Source organism: Micromys minutus, assembly GCF_963924665.1.
Source record: "Micromys minutus genome assembly, chromosome: 2".
Taxonomy (NCBI): Eukaryota; Metazoa; Chordata; class Mammalia; order Rodentia; family Muridae; genus Micromys; species Micromys minutus.
In genome coordinates, this window is record NC_137971.1 from 41,685,419 (window position 1) to 41,703,197 (window position 17,779).

General features: G+C 40.1%; 1 protein-coding gene across 2 annotated transcripts in view; it reads left to right on the plus strand.

Moving 5' to 3' along the window:
* PCSK5 (proprotein convertase subtilisin/kexin type 5) overlaps window positions 1-17,779 on the plus strand; it is a gene marked incomplete at its 3' end in the record, with an annotated part of 393,680 nt that overhangs the window by 201,560 nt on the left and 174,341 nt on the right. For both annotated transcript variants that reach the window (XM_080912751.1, XM_080912752.1), the window contains exon 10: window positions 6,488-6,591. In XM_080912751.1, the coding sequence (XP_080768877.1) occupies window positions 6,488-6,591 (104 nt within the window). The remainder of the gene's footprint in view (window positions 1-6,487; window positions 6,592-17,779) is intronic.

Consider the following 17,779-nt stretch of genomic DNA (forward strand, 5'->3'; position numbering starts at 1 on the left):
GAGTTTTAGAAAACATCGCTCAGTTGCTTGAGCTTTGTCAGGCACTCCTGCAATGTAACCCTCTGAGTTTTCCTGATACATTAGGTTGCTCCTAATCTCCAAAAGTTGCTTGGACTCTTGCCTTCGGGAACTTGTTCACCTGGCACTATTATACCCATTACCTCCAAGTCTTACAGCTGCATTGCTAAATAAATAGTTCTATCTCCGTGTTAGAGCAATGGAAACAGTCCTGGAAAGGCGGCTCTCTGTGTTTGTTCAGTGAGCACAAATCACCTTGACTTGACATAATTTCTACCATTCTTGCTTACCTGAAGACTATGTTTTTACGTTTATTATGTTTTTAGAACAAATTTGGATAAATAATGAGATGGATGACCTCTGCAGGCCTGAGTCAATTGGCCTAGAATTGTATGTTTATTCACGTTTGAAACAGAAGGTGAGCAAGAGCTTTGCACAGAGTCACAGGGTCAGTTTAATGAGACACAGTGTCACATACTGCCTACCTGCAAGGATTTTAAAGCTTTAGGACAAAGATGGGAGGCCGATCCAGATTGTAGACTGAACAGAGATGCCCATGTGCATTGGGGTGGGGGAGTACTCTTGTAAAGATGTAGGGGTGCCAGTAGAAGACTTACCATCATGATATCTCAGCTGTCAATACTGCTTCCAGTTACTGTACGTCACCATCTCCGGCAATCATCAACAAAGTGTCATCATTTATGCAGTGTGTATGTCAATGAAGATGTAACCATTAAGCATGCACAATGTGTCTCATGTGAAGGGGCTGTGGGATCGTAATCAGTCTTTTGGGTGTGATAACAGATACACAAAGCGGCAATGTAGAATTTGTAAGGGCAAAGGCCATCTCAGGATCATGAGAAAGGTTTCCATCAAGTGGCACAGTCTACCTTCATGCACGTGTTTTGAGACCAGGTTTGTTTTACCTTTCGTTAGACTGAATTTGTAGAGCCTGAGAATTCAGTCACAAGAGTGAAAAACCAAAAACTGGGCCCATGTTTGTGAGCTAATGTGTCCTTTGATCTTTTCTAGTTCTGTTAAGGTGTGAATGGGTCATCCAGGGCTCAACAGGAGGTTCTGATACAAATTATAGTTCTAAATGTTGACATAAGAGGAATCATGTTTTCTACACTACAACTTGATTTTAGGGCTAAACTTTTTTAAGTGTGTGTGTGTGTGTCTGTGTGTGTCTGTGTGTCTGTGTCTATGTGTCTGTGTGTGCACACGAATGCTTATGTCAGCACATTTGTGCAAGTGAAAGCTAGAGGTCAGCATCAGGTTTCACTCCTTGGGCACTCGCCACCCCTTTTTGTGAAATGGAATCTTCTCAAGTAGGCTAGGCTCTCTTATTGTAGAACCCCAAGAATCCTCCTTTTTCTCTACCTCACCAGTCTTGGGGTTACAAGTGCATACTACTGTGCTCTGCTTCTAGAGCTAGAATTGCTGAATTGATGTAGAGGTGGGGGAGGCTGTCGTGCTTTCCTGGTCATCACAAGAATGTTGGTTACCTTCACTGAGTAACCTGTGCTCAGTTATCACTGGTGTGTACTGACTGTGGTCAAAATAATGCTATTACCCTTCTCAGTAGGCTTTGGACACCTGCTTCATCTTCTTTAGTCTGCTCATAGTAAACCTGTTTCCACAGTTACTAGTTTCTTTAGCATAGGCACGATGACATTTATTTTCTGGCTATTTGTTTCCAGTTCTGTTTTAGGAACACTAATGAAAGGATCCTGGATGTGCTTGGGTTGGTTTTATTTAATTGCTGAGATAGTTGGGTGATGGCTGATTGTCCCTGTAGTTGTTCATTGATCTGGGTGATACCTAGTCATTTAATTAGACAAAGTCACTTTCACTCAAGACAGATAATCTAAGTAGGTAGCCACGTTCATTCTACAGTTTCATTCTCTTCTCTTGTTGATAAATTTCTTCTATGGAGATCAATTTCTTGCTCCGTTTATCACTTACCTGTAAACTTAAGAGGAGGATGAAGATGGTGATAATGATAGTGGTGCTGGTAGTGATGATGATGTGCTGATATTGGTGGTCATGGTGACGGTGATAGTAGATGGTGATGATAATGATGATGGTGGTGGTGGTGATGATGGTGATGGTGGTGGTAGCAGCAGTACATCTTTTGTAGAGAATTTGAGACTCTTTTTCTCTTGTAAAAGTTCATGTGAGTCATTTGCCCAGGCTTCACATTGGACTATGTTTTTAAGTATCACTAAATGCAAGTTTGTTTTCAACACTCACACATCTGAGAATTATTTTTGAAAATTCTTGGTGAAAGACATTTTTCTTTTTAATATAAGTGCTTCCAATTACACTTAAAAGCTTAATAAGAAGCACTACACAAAAATAACTCTCTTGGGACATGTGCTGCTTATTCTAAATCTTGTAGTGAGTTCATTACAAAAAACTTTGAACTGCTGAAAGCAAGAACATTGTACTACCCCATGCTAACCAAAGAGCCATTGTCCTGCATTCACAGATATAAACTACTGGTGTTTGGGGACAGATTTTAGCTCATCCTCTGAGGATCTTAACTAAGCAGGCTGTGAAGCACATAAAAGTGAGACCCTTGCAAAGTAGATGATCAATTCACAACATAAATGCTATAAAATGATATAATAAGCTTATAATCTCACATAAATGTGAAATATGTTTGAAAGACTTTATTTTTCTGATATATTTTTCCCATAATCATTGATTTAAAAGTATGAAAAAGTTAGACCTTCTGCAAGCAAGATTAAGATTCAAGAATATAATATGTTGACCAAAAAAAAAAAAAAAAAAAAAAAAGTGAATGGAGTTGAATCAGTAGCTACGAACACAAGTGTCACTTGACCATGAGACCATGTCTTGAGATGCTTGTTAGGCTTCTTGACTCAGAATGTCTAAGAACAACCACAGAAGCCAGAATACATCTTTCCCAAGAGCAGCCCATGGGTCAGTTCTGGCGGCAGCTGTATCTGCTAACTAACTGTGAGTGCCACAGGCAAAACCCAAAACTGTGGATTCAGGCCTTGCTTGTGGCCCCTCTACAGACTTGCATGACTGTACAACTTAGATTCCCATCTTTGTCTTTGTGGTAAAATGCTATAAAGTGACCAGTCCCTACATTATGATTCTTAATATTACACAATAATATTGTGTATGTAACACACAGTACCTGGTCATCCAGTAGACTCTAACTGTTGTATCTCATTACAAGATCAAGCAAAAAACAAAACCTTTTTCAGTGTGAAACAAGTCTTTTCCAGAACTTTCCAGGAGGTGAAGTTCATTTCCATGACTCTTAAGATCATGGGTAGCTACATACGGGCATGCATTATTGAAACATAACTGGTGACAACCACAAGAAGAAACCCCCAAGGCTGTTAAAGAGAGACCAGCAAGGTCAACATGAGCCACCTTCTCTCTAGGTCAGCTGAGCATTTGCCCTCCCTGCTGTAGCTCTTTCCAGGCACGTCTGTCTGCTTTTGAGAAAGAGCAGGCTTGGGTTTTGAAGCCAGTGGAATCAAGGTCAAATGTATTTGTGGAAGGGCATAATTTTAAGGGATTCTGTGTTACTGTTGTGCCTATGGCTTTCCCCTGGAAGGGTGCTAAGCTTTTCCTCTGTGCTTCTGCTCTCAGTATGGTTACCAGACTGTTCTCTTACCAAATCTTTGGTGGTCTGGCTCAATCCTCATTCTATATCAGCCCTGTGAGAATAAGGAAAATTATTAAATAAGATAGAAATCAAACATCTGTGTAATCAAGAGTCCTACAGAGTGCTCCCATGATTAAAGCCTACCATCTACTGTGGCTAAGCTATCACTGTTTCCCCCAGCTCAGTAGTTGTTCTGCCACAAACAGAAGCCACTTTTCCTAAATTCACTGTTTTTCCCCCTTATTTTCTTACTTTTGTATTTTGGTGAAATTCAGGCAACTTCACTGGTTATTAGGTGTCAGAATGGAATTACCAGGCCACCTCGTTCCTTCCAATTTCCTGATGCTGAATTTTCAAATTACAACTATTTCAGAAACTAGATTTTATAACACAGTGTAAGAATGAGTAATCCAAGCAATGTTTTCAGGCTGAGTTGAATACAGGAAGTTTCCTCCATCTGCCAGAGCACAGCTGCTTCAGGTACAAGATAAATGTCCCCTGTTGGGTGACTTTTTCATTTTAGCATTGAGATGAACTAAAGAAAAATGGGTGACTCCCAATATGCAGAACCCTATGCTGAATTTTTCTTAGTCTTGAGGGTACCATAGAAAACAAACTTCAATCCTGTTATCCTAAAGGGTACTATTTAAAACACAGACAGAGCTAGCTGTTTGTTAGTGTTATCTCTAAATTGCTAGGTTGTTTTGGATAGATGAAGCCATCAAACCCATGGATGCTTTTTGTTGTTCTCCTGTTTACACATGAAAAAGAAATGTATGTTCATTTGGGAGCATTGTAGAAAACCATAAATAAGCGGCTTGAATGTATACCCAAACTGGACATTTTTGTTGGACCTTTGCCCTCCTAAGCAGGCATGCAAAGAAGAGACTGCAGTGTGGGCATCCTCTCTCATCTAGAGTGGGGCATCTGTGTTGAGACCAGCATCCTGAATGGGTTTCTGCATGTCACTGACAGTACAGCACTGAGTCTTCCAAGTTATCATGTGAATTCAGGGCAAGTCAACAAAGGACCAAATCAAACTATCTGCCTTAGAAGCAACATGTCCATTCCTCCTGGGCCCTGCCTCTGTCCCTCTCTTGAGTTTCATGCCTGGCCACTCTCTAAAATGGTTCTCAACAAGGGTTGTATTGAAACAGCATGAAAATCCTTAGCTTGCCTCTAATTGTCTAAACACAAGCCCTTTCACTAATGTAACCTCGGAAAAAGTCATTGTGCTCTCAGCTTCTGAAGACATCCGCAGGGCTCTCTGTTTTCATTCTGAGAGGTGAAGAAAAGGTATCAGCATTCAGTTGTTCTTTTCTTTCTCTATTTCTTGATATTCAAATTACCAAGTAAGACCAGCAGGTTACTTGGACAAAAGACAAACTAACTCTTATTTCTAAGAGCTTTTTGTGCACCGGGCATGATGCTGATTAATTGGTAGTACTTTAACCAATTGTCACGTTCTATGTCTAGCTAAGTGAGGAAAGTAATTCTTTGTCCAGATTAATTTCTCATAGGAAAGAAAAGCGGCAGTCTGATTATGGAGCTACTTATATCTAGGAGAGCATTGAGCAATAGTATGGTAGTTGTGGTGGGACAAAACTTAGCTTGGAGCAAAGCAATGCAAAAGCTTTACCATTAAGTATGAGCCACAGTTGGTCAATGCTCTCTCAGCAGTAAAATGCGAGTGTGCTGGATGCATGTCCAGTAACTTCAGAATACACAAGTGGATCTCCTCTGGATTGTTGAATCCTCCAAATGCTAGGTGGATGATGATGAAAATGATTACATGGGCCATGTGATAATTATTACCATAATTCTCAGTTAGGTAAAAGATGACAGGGGTGCTGGTGTGGTACTATGGGTGAGGGTACTTACTTTTAAACCTGGTGACCTGAATTTGATTCCAGAACTCACAGTATAGAAAGAGAACTCATTCATGAAAGTTGTCCTATAAATACTTACACCGTGTAGTATACAAGATCACAGAGAGAGATAAATAAGTGAGAAGACACTAGGATGTTTTTAAAAAGATGGGCATATATCAGACTACAAGACTGAAGAACGCACAAGAACAATGTGTTCCCACTGTGTGCGGTGCCTATTGCACACTGTGTCCTCTGAAAGACACACCGGGTCTTCTGAAAGACACCCAGGCTGTCCTATCTGTCTTGGATGTTTTCTTTAGATTTTCAGTTCTCATACAAGTGTGGCCTCCTCGGTTGTTACCTTCTGTTCCTCTGCGCTATCAGCCTTGAGAAGTAGTGAGCCGGTTGGTGAATGTACCAACTGCCCATGACAAAGCATTAATGCTCTCCTAGCCTCTGCACCTTAGAGCCTAACTTTTGGATCAAGCCACATTCTTTTCCCAAAGGAACTTGTATAGAAGGTTAAGAGTTGATCTTTGGTAAACTGCTAATCGATTGTCTAGTTGTAAGATTAAAGGGGGAATGTTCTAGAAGCTCCTGCTTTGACTTAGCTTGTCTGAAGGTGGAAACTCTCACTCAGGGGACAATAGCTCTGTAGTGAGCAGACCTTCAGCCCCTCTTATCACCAAGCTACACTCACACACAGACAATGAGCATAGAATTTCTTCTTAAGATCACATTTTCTGCCTTCCGCAGACTGACATCATGTCCCCACACTGAGAGCAGGAGTGGCCTTTGGCATTTGATTGTCCCAAACCAAAGTCTCCGTCCCATTTTTAGTTCTTTGCCATTTTGCTTTTGCTTTTTGAATTTGCTTGTGACTCTCTGCTTCCCCCATCTTTTTTTTTTTTGGTACAATGATTCTTACCTTGTCTTTCCCCAGTCCGTTTCTGACCTGGAGAGACGTACAGCATGTTATTGTCAGGACTTCCCGTGCGGGACATTTGAACGCTAATGACTGGAAAACCAATGCTGCTGGTTTTAAGGGTGAGAACTTTTTTCCTATTCTGTCACAGGCAAAACATTTTTGTTTTTCCCCAATTTTAAATGGAGAGCAGGAAACTGAACCCTTCAAACAAAGCAAAATGAAATTTTGTGCCCAGATTTGAAGAGTTCTTTGGTCTTTCCATACATAAAAAGCAGATTTTTTAAAAATATTAAAAGTATACATACATGGCAGATTTCCTATGTTAGCAACATCATAGGTCAAGTTTTTGTTTTTTTTTTTTTTTTTTTTTTTTAAATTCTTCCAGCTCCTATGGGAAGCCTAACTACTTTGGTATTCGCTGTCATTGAGTCTCTGGGTGATATTTTTTATAACTGTGTTTTTAAGCTCTTCACCTTTGCTTCCTTGCGTCTAATGGCTGACATACACTTCTCACTGTGATTGAGCAACTAGGCATGCATTCTGTAACACTGCTTTCAATAGTTTTCAAACTTTCACCAGCAGAAAATAAGGCATATTTCTAAGAGCAAAACCACAGTGCAGACAAAACGGCCTACTGAGCAGTCCCTAGCAGCTGTGTGTGACATAGAACAAACACGAAATGTTCTTCCCAGAGCTGAAGCAAGTTGTATGTCTCTTTATTGATCTTCTTTAAAGTAGCCATAGTCCTCTTTGTCATAGATAATGTATAGCATGATGAATAGGAGGTAATTATATCAGTCATTTATAAAGATTCATGTGTTCACACAAGTCGCACATAACCTAAATTTTAATCTATGAAGTTATAACAAAATTTACTTCATGTCACAGCTATAGTCTCAAATGTTTTACCAAATAATTTTAGATCATAACATCTTCCCATCTAGGGAAAACGAAATTCACTAGTGTAAGGAATATGTAATCAGTGGTGATTCTGGAACTCAGACCACTGGAAACATGATGAATAACCCTGAGGACGCCATTCATTTTAAGACCCCCTAATTGTTCCATACTTAAACATCATGGATTCTGAATAACATCTACATGATATCATACATAGGAACTTAATGTATCCTTAGGGAACTACGTCCAGTATATGCAAATACTTAGGCCAAAATGTACATGCTTCAATAATTCTTTGCCTCTAACTCATGGTAAACTCACCCTTCACCATGACCTATGAATCTCTCAAGGACCCATGCATATAGCCAGTTATTTGATGTTTGTACATGATACATTCCATACTTAGAAAAGCAATGGCCTTCTGCTCTTGAAGTGCAATCCTTTTCTTGGCTATAAGCTATACAGAATAGTTTGTTGGCATGCTGTTTTCCATTTAAAAAAAAAATCCTGTAAATGTCTGTTGTTGTCCTACTCTGGGAAGTCAATGTGCAATCTCAAAATTGAAGTTGCATGGGCAATGTAAAAATTATTTGAAATTTTGCTTCTTCCAACAAAACAAAACAAAAACAAACAAAAAAACAAACAAAAAACAAACAAACAAACAAACCAGAAATATAAGTTTGTCATATGTATGTTTATGTTGATTAGCATCCACCTGCTATTAAGTCCTACTAGATAAATCTATGACCTGCATGGGGTGGGGGGAAGGAATCAACATTAACTTTGGCTACAAATGTCTTCTTAGCAGAGGGCTCATATACAAAGTCCATTGACCTCCATGAAGCTGAAGCATCAACTTTAACCCAAATAAACTCCCTAGTCTGACTTACTCCTTTTTGGCAACGTAAAAAGAGCAAATGGTTCTAATAAAACACACAGCTCTTTGGAAACCCTCTGTTGGTTTTGGAGAGGGGAAAACAGGGGATTTAAACTAGATCAGCAGACCCAAACGTGAATTTCAGGGGACTGTACACTGCTTCTGGCAAAGAGGAAATTGTTTTTTACTATTGCACGTGGCAATATTTAGTATAGTATTTCACTCTTCTCTTAGATGGCTGCCAAGAGTAACAATTAAAGTTCATTTTTTCATAGATGAATTACTCGGAATGGTCTGGGCTCCCACAGGAATTATTTTGTAAGTTTGTTGATGGCAAGCCCCCATAATTCATCTAAACATGATCATAATAAGATGAACTCTTTAAAAGTTATGTTCCTTATTCTAAACATTACTACCCCTTCTGGAGTGCCTCACAAATATCCGGGATTAGGGCAGAGGCTAGGGCGAGCAAAGCGCTCTGGAACGGAAGGAATGCAGGTCACCAGAGCAGGAGACAAACGGACTGACAGAAACTCAAAGAATAAAGAGAGCAAACATTTAGGAGATTTGTGCAGTGATAGCTCAGCAAGAATTTGACATTTAAATCAGATCCACCCGCAGTAGGGGTCTTGCTTAGTGGGGACCCATAGCCACCTTTTCCTCCTTATACAAGAGAAAGAAGGCTGAATGGTCCATGGCAGAAGCCTCAACCAGGCTGCTACCCCAGCAGCCCCACTCCGCCTCGGTATTGCATGAAACATGTACTTGAAGTGAAATTGAAAACTCCTGGTGGTGCATGCCTTTAATGCCTGCACGTGGAAGGCAGAGGCAGCTGGATTTCTGTGAGTTTGGGGTCAGCCTGGAGTGCATAGTGAGTTCCAAGACACACACACACACACACACACACACACACAAGAAAGAAGGTGGGGAGGGAGCCGTTTTACGGATTGTCTAGTGGCTACCTCCAGAATGGGCATGTCCATATCCAAGGCAGAATTTTCCTTTTCACATTAGGGGAACTAGGTCTGGTCAGAAGATTAAGTAGCCTTCCTTATCTCGAAAAAAATTCAGAAAAGCCTACACCTCAAAGAGGATATAGCTTTTTCTCATCAAATCCGCCAGATCTGTCTTATGCTACCTCCCTACACTCTTTTGGGCACACCCATATACCACACACAAGCAGCAGACAGCAAAGCCGGAAGGTAAGGGGACAACGGGAGGGTAGGACTGTCCTGGAGGCTGGTCTGATGTACACCTGCACTGGACTAGGGGAGCCTTCTCTGCTCAGGATCTCAACTAGTGTAGGAAGCACAGGGGTCTCTGGAACTTCACCCTTGTTCTCTGAATGACACGGTGGCTGAGGTTTTCTGTACTCCCATGGTAGCAGTCTGCAAATGCTTCCATAGTAAGAACAGCTCCTGGTTTGGAAAACCCTAAGGACAGTAGTAGCAACAGTCTACACTTGGCTGCTGACAGTGCCTTGACTTTCATTTAGTTTAACGGGACTGAAATTATTCTGCCCTGCCGCTTAGTAATAGTAACAATGACAATAACCTCAGCATAATCCAAATGTCTCTAGGAGCAGGTTAATTTTGCAGAATAAACATGAGGAAATGAATATACGCCCATAGGAAGTAACCAAATTTATTTGCCTAGCCAATTTTGTGAATAATTCTGGTCAATTTTTAGGTAACTTTTGACGACGTACCTAAACCCAGAGTTAGTTACTTTAAAAAAAATGCTATGAATATCACACATTCATGAAAGACTTCAAGTTGAAAATGTATGTGAAAATAGGAAACCATTCATCTTAGAGAAGATGTGGGATTCTGTCAATGAAGAACTACAATTCCAGCTCTAGTGCCTCAGTGCTAAGGAATATTCTCAAAGCCAGAAGATGACCTCAGCATGAGATGGTGGCATCTTATCAGGATTATGTTTCCCTCATCCCTTCTCTTTTCTCTTAGGAACAGTTCCTTCTATTTTGTGCCCACTCCTTTTAATCCCCCACCCATGCCCCCTAAACTACACCAATGAGCTATTTCAAAGGAGCTTCCTCCAACTAGGTGGTTCTCCTCGAAGAGTTCAGTGTACGTTGTCTCTTCATTGATTTCTAAAGATTCTCTGAGCATTTTCAGCCCTCTAGCCAAATTGGACTAGCACAATTTATTGACACAGAAGTTGACCAGGTCTTTTTTGTGTGGAAGACAGGCTATCACACCCTATGTAGGCTGAGCTGGCCTCAAACTCACTGTATAGTCCAAAAAGGCCTTGAATTTATAAATACTGGGATTAAGGTCATATAATCATGACTGACCGGCATGTACCTTCTTTGATTCTCATTCCAACATGACAGTGCCTCTTGGTCACATTAGACAGAAGTATTGATAGCATTGAACTTGGCCACAGCAGGACCCACCTAAGGCCTAGAGCACCGGTCATGTGTCTGGTGTAACTTTTGACAGACTCTTCTAACATTGTCACCCAAAAGACTGACCATGATTTTCATCCAAAGATTTTTCTATAGTCTGGGGATCAGAGCATTTCTGGGGGGGGGGAACAGTTTTTCTTGGGCGTCTCCCTACTGCACGACTCTGAAGTGACCACAACCAACGGAGCCACTGCCCTTGCAATGCCCAGACTGTGTAGCTGATTCTTCTCCCAAATGTGCTTTGAGGAGGTGGTTGTGATTCCACAGGATGCATGAACATCTCTTTGAATCAAACTATTTGTATTTGGATGATATGACTGTGTACAGTTAAACTCTCTTATATCTAGGAACAGATATAGATATCAGATAATAAATTAGGACCTTCTGTCATCTTTACTAGGCGAAAGAATGAAAAAAAAAGTCATTGAAACTCAAAAAATGACTACTAAGTGAGCGAGGTTGCCACGCCCTCCATTTCACTGCCCACCCAGACTATGTAAGTCTCTGTTTTTCTACCAGCATGTCGCTGAAACCTCCCCTGTCCCCACTGACTCTTTCCTGGACCACCACTAAACTACTAGATTTTTTTTTTTAATTTCTAACTGGTTATCCATCATGGTTAAAAACAATTGACAGTCTAACATGACTTCTTAGCTTCTCAAATCTTAACTTTTAATCATTTTTGTTACCTTTAATTGCAATCATTTTATTGGTAGGGAATGGTAATTTTATTACACTATTTTTAAAAGCTACCTGCCTTTCAGTTTGTAACACTTATTTTTTTAAAAAATAGAGATATTAAAAATTATTAAGCATGGCATGTGTTGAATTAAAATTAAAAGTTTGGATTTATTTTGTTTTAAGAGTATAAAAGAAAAGAGTATAAAGTGATTTCTAATGTGTTGTCACTTAAAGGGGTAAAATTTATTTTATTTATAATTTTGCTATTTAAATAATATTGCATCTGCATCTCTACCACCTTTCTGTAAATTCACTGTTGGTATTTGATGTATGTTTCCTAATGCTTGGATGGTATTTCAGATTTTTGAAGAAAAGTCAAAATGACATACTGTTTGTCTTAGTCAGAGTTTGTGTCCTGAACAAAAAAACATCATGACCAAGAAGCAAGTTGGGGAGGAAAGGGTTTATTCAGCTTGCACTTCCACCATCCTATTCGGCAAAGGAAGTCAGAACAGGAACTCACACAGGAAAGAAACTTGGAGGCAGAAGCTGATGCAGAGGCCATAGAGGTGTGCTGTTTACTGCACTGCTTCCCTGGAACCCATGTCTACCAGCCCAGGGATGGCACCACCCACAGTGGGCTGGGCTTTCCCACCCTGGATCAATAATTGAGAAAATGCCATACAGCTGGATCTCATGGAGACATTTCCTCAAGGGAGGGTCCTTTCTCTGTAATAACTCCAGCTTGTGTCAAGGTGACACAAACCAGCCCAAAAACTATTGATGTGGCCAATAGGACTAAGGGGATTTGAATCAGAAATGGGACTCTAGTTAGAGACCCTTTGCATTATAAGTCAATTTTGACTGGAAAGTAGGGTGAATAGACACATTTAATCTGACTGACAGATTTGCTTACTGAAGATACCTCTTGATATATTTCTCCCCATTCTATGCTTCCTAGCATTGTGTCTATTGAACTTATATTCCTTGCATATTTATTGATTTTTATATCTCTTGACTGTGGTGTGTATGATCTTATCTTTTAGCTCATCCACAGACTGATGTGAATCACACACTACTGGAGAATTCTTTTGTCTGGTGGATGATTTGTCTAGACACCTATATGGTAACACTAAGTTGCTGACAGGAAGACCAGATTAGTTGTTACTTAATTTAAATTCTTGTCTCCACAATGCTCACTGTTCCCTATGAATAGCTAACTACTAAAAGTATGAAGCTTAAAAATATCTTCAAAGAATAAAAAGTAGTTTCCTCCCTGTTGGCCTTCCACTGAGTTGTAGAACTGGATTGGTCAGGTTTCCACCAGCCGAGCTTTGCTTCAGTTTTATATTCTTAAGAGTTTCAAATGCACACAGTTTTGTACTTAATAAACCCACCTTCAGTACTTGGACTGTGCTCTGTGGTAGAATGCTTGCCAACATGTGCAAGACACTGGGTTCCAATCCTGGAAAACACACACACACACACACACACACACACACACACACACACACACACACACACGTGCATGTCACCCAGCCACACACAAATACCCTACCCCACTGAATTTCTCTCCCTCTCCCTCTCCCTCTCCCTGTCCCTCTCCCTCTCCCTCTCCCTCTCCCTCTCCCTCTCCCTCTCCCTCTACCCCCTCCTCTCCTCCTCGCCCTCTCCCTCCTTCTCTCAAAACACAGTTGAAATTGTGGTTGCATAATTTGTCTGTTGTCTTTATACCAGGTCTTCATAGTGCAATGCTTAAATGTCACTTGGAATTCAGTCTGCTAAGTCTCATGGGTTCAAATTAGTTGCACCTATATAGGAATGGATAAAAATCTGAAGAAGAAAAAAAAGGCTCTTACTGACTCCTTAGTTATCAATGTGCCACATAAAGTTTTAAGCAGAAAACTAGTTTGGCAGTGTGCAAAGCTCCTCTACTTAAAAGAGAGTTGGCATCTCTGTAATTCCTTGAAGAAACTAAATTACTATTTCGAGAGAAGATGCACTGATAACCCTGGATTTTTTTAACTCTTTTCTCAGCAGAGGTGTTTGACCCTCCTTAAAAGTGGTAGATTGTGATATTCAGTAGTGATGCTGATATTTCAAGCTAAACATAAAAGCTGTAAAGCTCTGAATCCCAAGATTTGAGAGTCATCAGGAGAGTCCTGCTTTGGTCTAAAACGTCTTAGGACTAGAAAATAATGAAATGGATTTCTTGAACCACTGATTCTGAATCCAATTCAAGAATAAAATGGTAAGAATTTCAGTCAAGATGCAATCCTATGAGGATACATTCACACATGTCACTGACAGACTGTTTTGAAATTCATAAGCCTCTTCTTATTGGAGTTATTCAAAGCAAAAAACTGTAATTCTGTCTGCCCTCTGTCAGTGGAGGTGGTGTGGTCTTGAAGATTAACAAGGCTGTTTCAGGTGAGGCAAGTAACATGGACCAGACTTGTCTATAGATACAGTAAACATGAAAGGGGATTAACGAGAGAAGAGGTGAGATTTAAAGAAATTAGCACTGAGGCCCAAAAGCACACATGATGGAGACAGAACCAGTTTATAGAAATACTCTGTTGTTGAGAAGAGTGGAGGAAAATTTGATACAGTTCTTCCCTCAGAGGATGTACTTGAGTAATTATATATCATCTACATGTTGTTCATTATTCTAGCACAATATATTTCATTGATAGTCTGCTGTCCTTGAATTTAAAAATTAGGCATGTAGAAACTGATGCACATGGAACTGTGTTCTTCGACTAGTGAATGGCCTGTGTATGATTGTCCCTATTGTCACCTTCCCATGTGAACCTCACTTCTTTCTTATTAGATTTGTGTGCATAAACACATGGACATGCACATTCCACAACACACATGTAGAGGGAAGAGGACAACTTGAGAAAGTCAATTCTTTCTGCCCTGTCAGTTCCAGGGGTTGACAATCAGGTCAGGATTGAACCTAGAGATCGGTGAAAAGCATTTGTTGCACCCATTTTTCAGCCCTACCCCCACAACTTTGTAGCTATGTATCTCCTGCAGACTTCGATTCTCTCTCTCTCTCTCTCTCTCTCTCTCTCTCTCTCTCTCTCTCTCTCTGTGTGTGTGTGTGTGTGTGTGTGTGTGTGTGTTTCTATTTTCTCCCATCTGGGTTCTTGTTTTTATTTTATATTTTCAGTGACTTGGGGTTAATGATTTTGGATAAATGGTTAGCCTCCTCATTTGTGTTTTCTGCTTTGCATTAGGTTACTTGGATGTTGAGAGCATTACACAGGCTCAGGGGTGTTTAAAGAACAAAAACTGATTATGCTAACTAGTTTTATCAACACCATGAATCAGAAGCATGAAGAAATCTAATGATGGGGGCAGGATTTTGAGAGCTTTAGGGTCACAAAATAGCTGAGAGCCATAACTTGTCATAATGGTCCTTGCCCTGTTAGATCAAGCAAGTGTGTTCTGTTGTTTGTATTGCCTTGACAAGGGAATAGAGGAGACAAGTTGGGAAAGCTGTAGTTCAGGGCAAGGAGCATAAAGGGCCCAGAGTACAGTGAAAAGGCAGGCATGGTATGACAAGGAAAATGATATAAAGAAGGCAGAGAACTTATCTACTTGAACGTGAAATGGGGAGTTCTCTTTTGAAGTACATTTTTAAGACACTTAGTGACCCCCAAGACAATGAATTGAGTAATAGCAATGACTTCCAAGCAGGCTTATTCTAGATACAAATCGGATGACAGTTTTATTTCTTAAGTGAGTGGTATGAATTCGTTGGTTCTATGAAATGTCCTACAAATGACATGTACACAGTAAATGGGCAAGTTCCCTGGCAGTGGCTGTTCTCCATTTCTCTAGTGAGTGCTTTTGTACTCTGGGCCTTAAAACCTTCACCCTTCAGAGAAAAACATGTTGTCCTTGTTAGATTCCTTCGAGATGGGGACAATTACAGATGTGTGATATATTATGATCTCTGGCATGTATTGCTGTTATTTTTAAGGATACTTTTTGAAATGAATTTTTAATAAGTCCACGATAAAAAAAAACATGTCAAAAGAATGCTTTTATAAAAATGGCAGCCAGTTATTAGGTGTTGAGAGGGCTTCACAGATCTTCTTTGACCAAGTTCTTTTTAGTTCTCGTCACTTTTAAGCACAGCCTTCAGAAGTCACTTAGCTTCAGGTGTCTGGATTCCTTTCTTTCTTTCGTTCTTTCTTTCTTTCTTTCTTTCTTTCTTTCTTTTTTTCTGGATTCCTTTCTTAACAGCTGTAGCCTTTCGGTTTTCTATGTGATTTTTGTAAATATTTAAGAAAATAGGTGATTTTGGTTTGCATCTTGAGTTGCTATAAAAATGCTAGGCATATCAACTGATAAGAAATGTAGAGTTTATAATAACTCTGAATTGATAAGAAATTTAGAGTTTACAATGACTTTGAATTCTACATTTGTGTGTGTGTGTGTGTGTGTGTGTGTGTGTGTGTGTGTGTGTGTGTGTTTTGAAACCTCCAGGGGCTGCAGTGTAGTTTTGGTTTTTTAATATAATAGTTTGAAATCATTTGTTTCTGCTTTGTCCTTTGAGGTACCTTCAGAACCCCGGCTTTGTTCCCAGGTATGCCCCACAGTCCAATAGTATGTGTAATATGTATCCTCGAAGCCTAAAATCCTCCCTGTGTTCCAGCCACATATCACTTGACAACACAAGACATACATAAATGTCACATATATCCTCTGAATTTTGGACAGGGATGCCTGGTTGGTCATTCAGATTATAATCTTTCATAAGGATGTCAAACTGAGTTGTAGAGTAGGAACTTAAACCTGACCTAAAAGCCATTCCCCAAACCAAGTGCATTAGAGTGAAAAATATTTACTTGCTCTGACATCATTCATACTAGCCTTTCTTTGCTTCAATCTTGACTTTCTCAGAACCTACTCATCAAAAGAGTAAGTAACCCAGTGTTATTAACTTATACCTAGTTCATCACTGCCTCTACTACCAGGTCTTGACTGAAGTTGAAAACATATCTCAGGTTCTTATGTGAATGCAAGTGGCACATCAAACACTTATTACCCCCTCCTTATATTTTTGTATACAGTCGCCCTTTTATACAATCAAAGGAGGCCAACAGTTCATTCATTTACATGGTGATTATTTCATGTGGGGACCTAGTTGAATCCCATTCCTATTTGGGTGAAGAATCGTCAGAAACAGCACCATGTGCAGCTATAAGAAAGCTATAAGGAGCTAGGGAGAAAAGGCTGTGTTTGAAGCTCTTAGTGGATTTCATCAATCTATCTTGAACACATCTTTCCTACAGGTCATCTCTTCCCCAGAGAATGGGTTTTTCCATAGATAGAGCTGAACATGGAAGGAAAACACGTTAAGGAAAACAGGAAAAAATGCTTTTGCCGAAATTCATACATACCTGTGTTTGGGCACTGGCTGGCATCCAAGTCTATGGCCCACACTGCAGCACCATTTACATGTAGCCCATTAGAGGTAAAATTGAAACTTGGTGTATCCACACTGACACAGGTATCTGGGCACTGTCAGGATTCGTTCATGGTCCATAAGTTGAACAAGAGGTAAAGAAGCCCTACAGTATCCTTCTTTCAAAATGATGCCATAGCCCATCCTTTTTGGCATTACTGAGAAATGATGTTGGTTCATATGTCTTTAACACAGACCAGATCCTAAGTCACAAAGAAATCCTATAGCTTAGCCCCCCACCAATTCTACGCATGACTTCTTGAGGCCACTTCAGCTAGCTGGGAGAATGTAGTAACATGCCAGGCAATCCCACTGCAGAATCCATGTGGACACATCTGTTGTGAAATAAATTGTTCCAGACCTCTGTTTTCCTTACACGTGTTTGTGTCTTACTAGCCCATGGTACTTCAAAGCAATTAAACTTCCATCACACATCCCAGTAATGGCTACAACAGACCTCATTTTATAAGGTTACACCACAAGAGATGCTATGCCCTGAATTCCCCGTTATCCTCGAAAGAGCCAGAAGGAAGAGTATCATGACTCTTCACAAGTGGAAATTGTTCCTTGGCTCTCAGTGTCTATCTTGCATCCATGCCTGCCTGCCTAGATGTAATGAAGAAGAAAAAAGACTGTCCCGAGGATGGTTATAAAATTAAGTATCTTTTCCAGATGAACCTCTTCACATGCAGGGAAAATCCCTCATAGAAATGGCTGAAGAAGGTCATTTCTCAGCAAGAACTGGGGAAGGCATGATAGGCCAGATGTTAGACTGAGTTCCAAGCCTCACATATTTCTTCCTCTGTGTGATATTTTAATGAGTTTAAAGAAGAGAGCAGTTTCTGTGCAGTTTGTTCTGAGTTATTTGAGTAACTCAGTTGGAGAAAATACTGTGTTCCTAAGCAAAATAACCAATACATGTATATGTAGAAG